This window comes from Mus pahari, chromosome 5 (genome assembly GCF_900095145.1).
Source record: "Mus pahari chromosome 5, PAHARI_EIJ_v1.1, whole genome shotgun sequence".
In the NCBI taxonomy this organism is placed as follows: Eukaryota; Metazoa; Chordata; class Mammalia; order Rodentia; family Muridae; genus Mus; species Mus pahari.
Window position 1 is genome coordinate 62,821,519 of NC_034594.1, and position 6,611 is coordinate 62,828,129.

Below are 6,611 nucleotides of genomic sequence, written 5' to 3' on the forward strand. Positions count from 1 at the left end.
AAAAAAAAAAAAAAAAAAAGAACTATAAAGCCTCTTTGGGGCTGGAGAGATGGCTCAGTGGTTAAAAACACTGACTGCTCTTCCAAAGGTCCTGAGTTCAATTCCCAGTAACCACATGGTGGCTCACAACCATCTGTAATGGGATCTGATACACTCTTCTGGTGTGTCTGGAGACAGCTACAGTGCACTCATATACATAAATAAATATTTTTTAAAAAAATAAGAATAATTATGCTTCATATCAACTCTCACAGACAAGGACCACTAACATCTTTTATAATTTTCTAACACAAATTATTCTTTAGTGGCTGGGGATCCATCCCCCCTAACATTATATCTGCTAGGTTTCCAAAACCATCAGTGAAAAAACATCACCTATTCACATTAGGGATAAAATGGAGACCAGATAGATTAAGGAACTGGTTCAAGGTCATACCACCAACAAATGAAAACAAAATATTATACACACACACACACATACATACACACACATCAACTTTCAAATCAGCAATGCATCTTTTTTTTTTTTTTTTTTGGTTTTTCGAGACAGGGTTTCTCTGTTTAGCCTTGGCTGTCCTGGTACTCACTCTGTGGACCAGGCTGGCCTCGAACTCAGAAATCCACCTGCCTGTGCTGGGATTAAAGGCGTGCGCCACCACGCCCGGCTGCAATGCATCTTCTTTATAGAGATGTCTCTTTAAAATAGAATTAAGTGGTTAGAAAAATGGCTCAGCAATTCAGAGCACTGTTTGCTCTCCCAGAGAAGAGGGGTTCCCAGCACACACAGTGACTCTCAACTGTCTATAACTCCAGTTCCTAGGGATTTGATGCCCTCTTCTGGCCTCAGTAGACACCAAGCACACAAAACATAACATTAAGGCAAAACACCCATACACATAAAATATACATTTAAGATTTTTTTTCAAAAAATAATAAATTAGCCGGGCGTGGTGGCGCACGCCTTTAATCCCAGCACTCGGGAGGCAGAGGCAGGCGGATTTCTAAGTTCGAGGCCAGCCTGGNCTACAGAGTGAGTTCCAGGACAACCAGGGCTACACAGAGAAACCCTGTCTCGAAAAAACCAAAAAATAAATAAATAAATAAATAAATAAATAAATAATAAATTAGGGCCATAAAACCAGCTAATATATATATACAATTGGAATAAAAGTAAATAGCACTCCAAAATTAACTCCCCTTGCCAGGGTACACACCTTTAATCCCAGAGGCAAGTAGATCTTTGTTCCAGGACAGCCAGGGCTAAGCAGGGGTAACCCTGTCTTAAAAATTAAATAAATGGTTTCGGCCCTACGTGCTACGCTTGAAGGGAAAGCTTATGAAGTAGAAAGGAGAGAGATTCATGCTGAAGAGAAAAAAGAATGCCTGAAAAGAACACAACATGTTTAAAAGTATTCTCAAAAGTAGACAGTGATGCTTTAAGAAAAGATGTTGAGATAACAGGTGGTACCCAAACAATGCCAGGTAAAACAGTCTTGTTGGACAAAGAAAAGGATGACATGAAAATGGAGATTTCGATGAAGAAAAACAAAGGGACTCTTCTAAAAAAGTTGGAACAGTACCCAGTGGATGGACCAGAGGCAGAGAAAAAGACTAAAGGCAAAGGTCTGATGACTGAGGAAAAAGGAAGCAAAGCAAAGGGCAGAGAAAAGGCTTGGCCTAGTAGACCCTTAAAACTGTTAAGTGCTGCACTGGTCAGAAGTTTGGTAGGAATGTCTGCACTGATTTAAGCTCTCACTAAATAAAAGTCATTTGTTTTCATATTTTAACTCGGCTTTATTTCAGGAATTCAATACCAAAATTTGTTTTGGGATATGTTTAAATATCTTCTTTGAAATATTTTTTACTAAGTTAAAAAAAATTACTTCCCTCAGTTAAAGCACCTTGGTCTACTCTATTAGACTCCCATACATTTTTAGTATTTGCTAATATTACAATAACACTTTCTGGGATTGCAAACAGTTCTCAGCCTCTCCAGAGAAAAACTAAATGTCAGCTGAGCTGACTTAAACACTACTCACTGAAACAGTGGAGCAGATGGAAACAATCTTTAGAGTTCTGCAATTCTTAGTCCATTCTTAGAAAAGCAGTCATATACAAAGCCTACTAGTAATCATGCTACAATGTACAAAAACATACCAGTTCTGGAACTAAACATGGAACTAGGAGTAAGTTAAATAGTCTTAAGATGTAATACTTTAGTAACTGCACAAGCCTAAGTAAGAAAATAAGACTCCAGTAATGCCTTCCACAATTTATCATCCATAAACTTGTAGTAACTTCAAACACAACACACACAAGGCCACATATACAAGGCCTCATGCCTTTTTTCTAACACAACTGAGACCTTTGTTCCCAGCATCAGTTTTTTTTTTAACCCTACTCAATCAACTGCTCTTTCAACTTTCTACCTCGTATTTTTGTTTTGTTTTCAGAGATGAGATTCTAAGCCTCAACTTGTCGAGTCTTTACAAAAAAAAAAAAAAAATAGATGCCAAAAAATAAGATTCGAGAGCAAGAAAAAGTTAAAGACACCACTGGGGCCTACAAACCGAAAAAAAAAAGCCTGGAGATCAGGTAATTTGGCAGCCCAGGCCAGACCGCGAGCTCAGACTAGGGAGACTAGAAGAGCGGTTAGACCACTCGGAACAGAGTCACTGCGCTATCAACCGCCCCCCACCCCAACCCCCACCCCACCCCCACTCCCCGTTTACCTAGTAACATCCCCGCCCCCAATTAACGGAGCCTGCAAACTAAAACCCAGGCCAGAAGAAGCTAAAACTAAAACCTCTCCGAGACAAGCTAAAACGCGTTAACAGAAACAAATCTGGGTGGGAAGCCGCCCCTTCCCGTTTTTCTCTCACCGCGGGATCAATTCCCTCACCGTCCCCCTAAAATAGTTACAAGATGTAATTTAGCCACCAACCCCCACCTGCATTTTTTTTTTAATTCTAGTAATGTCTCCGCATTCTAACTAATAAAGGCTGTTATTCCAAGGAAGTCCTAGACAGAAGACTGGGTCTTAAAACCTTCGTTTTCTGAACATCCCTGTAAAAACTTCTCTGCAAGCAAGCCACTCGATAGGCCCAAGAGTTGAACTGACGGACAGTGTAACGGGTTTTATGTAATCCACACAGATTAAATCGCCTGAGTCGCTTGAATGTTAATACGACTGGGGTGACAATTGTCCCACTCCCTCCCCCAAGTCCCAGTTCACCTCTCCGTCCTATTCCCCCGCCAGTCCTCCTAGAGGAGCCTGCTTTCCCTCAGCCAAGTTCCTCGGCCTCTACCGCAGCCCCTGCCAGCTCGGCGCGGCGGCGTCCTCCCTCAGCCTCGATTTCCCCGGCTGCAAAAGCCGCCCCGCGCCGGCTCGGTCCGGCTCGTCCGCCCCCAACGCTTCCCCCCTCCCGGAGGAAGACCCTTACCGCGGCCCAAAGTCACTCCCGCCGCTCCCTCCTCAGACCCTCGCCTCACAACAGTTGTCACTCGAGCTGCTCCCTAGTTTCCATTTCCGGGCCGTCCACGGCTCAGCGCCTCCCTTTCCCTGTTTCCGGGCCCCCCGTCCCATTTCCGGGGAACCCTTGCCGTCTTCACGCCCCCCACCTGCACTTCCGGCCCCCCACTTTTTCCCTTCCTAGACGCCCTCCAGGCTCCAAAGACCATTTCCGGTCCCCTCCCGGCCCCCGCTGGGGTCCCCCAGACCCCCCACGCCCTACCCAGGTTCCGCCTAGGGCCTTCCTCATCGCCGGAGGCCGGAGCGGGGACTCAGAGCCCCCTCCCCCCCCAACCAAGCCGCTCGGCCCTGGCTCCTCAGGCCGCGGGCCCGCTCGAGCGCCTCACCCGTCAGCCTCGGGCTGCTCCTTCCACGGCCCCGCCGCCGCCAGCCAGCCGGCCGGCCGGTCGAGCCCGGAGCTCAGTCGCTACGATGACACGGGCGCGCTGCCTGAGACTTTTGGGCTCCGGTTTCCCCGTCCCCGTCAGCCCCCTCCCCCCGCCGCTCGGGACGGCGTCCCAATTACCTAGTTAGGCCCCAAAGTCTCCGGTCCGGACTCGGTGGCGCGACGGCAACTTCCACTGACTCCCCCCACCCCCCCCAGCGGCGGCGACGGCGGCGGCTTGTCGTCCCTTCAATTATCAGCTGAGCCGCAGCACCGCGCCGCCGTGCGCCTCCGCCCGCGCCGCCTCCCTCCCCGCCCGCTCCACTCCAGCCGCGGACTACTTTGTCCCGAGGGTTCGGCCTGCGGGCTCCTCCGCCGGGCCAGTCCCGCTCCCTATTGACAGCGCATCCTGTCGCCCCTCCCTCCGCAACGCTCAGCTCGAGTCGCCGCCGAGCAGCCTCCAGTCTCCTTCCGATCCCTCCAAGGGACCAGGAAGGGAACTGAGGGCGCTCCACTCGGTATCCCTCCGCTGGGGTCACCCCCGCCCCTCCGCGCTAGCAGGAACTAAATTCCACTTCGGGTCACCCAGGACCTGACTGGAGAAATCTCACAAAGCGGGGTTCCCTGTGAGCCCTGGTAAAAGGAAACCATCACCCCCAAGTTTAAAAAAAAAAAAAACAACAACCCACTGCCAACTCAAAAGCGGACTTCGTTTTTAAAGTGAGGCTGCGGCCCCCTGACCCCGGGCAAGCCCCGCCCCTTCCTGGTTGTCCTAGCGACGGCGGTGGCGTCCCAAGATGGCGTCGTGGCTGCCGGAGACTCTGTTTGAGATTGTAGGACAAGGCCCGGCGCCGAGCAAAGACTATTACCAGTTGTTGATCACCCGGACTCAGGCAAGTGCGAGCCACGGTTTCCTGTCTCTCCTGACCCCTTCCCCGCCCAGCAGGGCCACCCGATGGGGGCCGCTCCGGGCAAACAGCCACCGTGGCCTGCCGGAAGCGCCGCGTCTCTCCGCTCCCAGCCAGAGATCTTCCCTCGTCACCTCTGCTCGGCCGCCCGAGAGTCCGTTCTCTTCCCCAAGGCGGGCTCGTCCCCGGCGAGCCTTCCTTGTCTCCCCAACAAATGCCGTCCGCTCCCTCTCCTGCCTCCCGGCCTCCTACCCGCTGCGTTCGCTCCGCGCGCCGAAGACAAACAGGCGTCCCTGCTTGCGTGCCGCTCACCTCAGCGTGGGAAGGAGGGAAAGAAAGACTCAGCTAAGTGTCCCAAGGAGGAGCCGGCAGGGGGAGAAAGGGACGGTATCTTCCAGAGTAGGACTTAATCCTGTGGCGGTTTTTTTCCCCCAAGAACCTCTCGCTTCGGCCTTTACAATTACCACACCAAAACTCCTCACTTGAGAAGGAATGGCTGACTGAAAGGTCTCCCCTTACCTTGTTGGAGCCTCTTCGATCCCATTGAAAGTGGGGGGGCGGGGGCAGGGGATACAAAAAAAAATTTTTTTTCAGCTGCTCTGCCCATCAGCCCCACCCATCATGACATCTGCTCCACAACAATAAGAAGCGGGATTATGTTATCGCTGGAGTAAAGTAACCCCGGGGGCCTCTTTTTTTTTTTTTTCCAAGTGTTTTGGTTGTCAGGGGGTGGGCTTTAGATAATGTATTGTGCCCGTGAAATGCACTGGTGGAGCTGGGCGTCCGCTGAACACTTAGCAGCTTCCTGGCCAAGCTTATCCTGGTCATTAAGCTGTTCATGCACCCCATATTTTAAGTAGGCCACATTCCTATAAAATTAAGTTTAAAACCTTGTGTTTGTTTGAGTCTAGGCATTGATTATCCCATCTGTTTTTCCTGGAGCCCTTAAACAAAAGAGTAACAAACTAATTTCTTTTACCTGTAAAACAGTAATAATGTGCACATTCACTCTTTATGGAAGACCCAGAAATACTGTAAATGTAGTACCCTATCAGTTAGGTTTGTTTTTTTTTTTAAACTCCTTTTAAAATTTTTGACTATTAGGATTGTGAAGGTTTGGTTCAGTTTTAAATTTTTGACAATCGGGATTGTGAAGGTTCGGTTCGGTTTTGTATGTGAAGTGGGCTTTCTTTTTGTTTTGTTTTTGATCAGAGTCTTACTGTGTAGACATGGGTGGTGGCCTAGAACCAAGGTGTAGACTAAACTGTGGCCCTAAACTTGAGAGATCCTCCTGCCTCTGCCTCCCGAATTAGGCATTACACCCAGCTAGAGGTGGGCCTTTTGTTGAGTCCTTTGTTTTGTTTTGATTGGGTTGGGTTGGGTTGATTTCTCCTTTTCTCTCTGGCTCTGTGAGGAGTGGAACCTAGAGCCTTCTACTTGGTAGACAATTTTACCACCACCGAACCAGGCGCTCACACACACACACACACACACACACACACACCCCTATTAGCTTTAAGCTATGATCCTGATTAATTCTTCACTCTTTGCATAACTGATCTAAGATGTAGTAAACCTTTTGGGTTCTGTTTTTCCATGTTCATCTATTGCAAGTAAGTTCAGATGTTGATGATTTTTACTTTACAGTCTACTGTATCTTTAAAATTGCTCTTTTGAAGTTTTTCCTTTCTAGGTCTGATATCACAGGAAGCTTCTCTCTCCCTCCCCATCCCATCTCTCTGGTGTTTTAAGCCAAAACAAATTGACAGTATCTGTCTACATACCACCCTCCAACTAATTTGCTCCC

General features: G+C 48.7%; 2 protein-coding genes across 20 annotated transcripts in view; one reads left to right on the forward strand and one right to left on the reverse strand.

Annotated features, from left to right (window-relative positions):
• Positions 1 to 5,099, reverse strand: part of Trip12 (thyroid hormone receptor interactor 12) — a 119,025-nt gene extending 113,926 nt beyond the window's left edge. For 12 of the 19 annotated variants that reach the window (XM_021199402.2, XM_029538462.1, XM_021199400.2 and 9 more), the window contains exon 1: positions 4,038 to 4,195. The gene's annotated coding sequence lies outside the window, so the exon portion shown is untranslated. Of the gene's footprint in view, positions 1 to 3,443; positions 3,972 to 4,037; positions 4,196 to 5,056 lie in introns of those variants that run through there. The other 7 variants (XM_021199401.2, XM_021199397.2, XM_021199393.2 and 4 more) reach the window with 3 other exon arrangements.
• Fbxo36 (F-box protein 36) overlaps positions 4,694 to 6,611 on the forward strand; it is a 64,131-nt gene continuing 62,213 nt past the window's right edge. The window contains exon 1 of the mRNA XM_021199406.1: positions 4,694 to 4,789. Within this exon, the coding sequence (XP_021055065.1) occupies positions 4,694 to 4,789 (96 nt within the window). The remainder of the gene's footprint in view (positions 4,790 to 6,611) is intronic.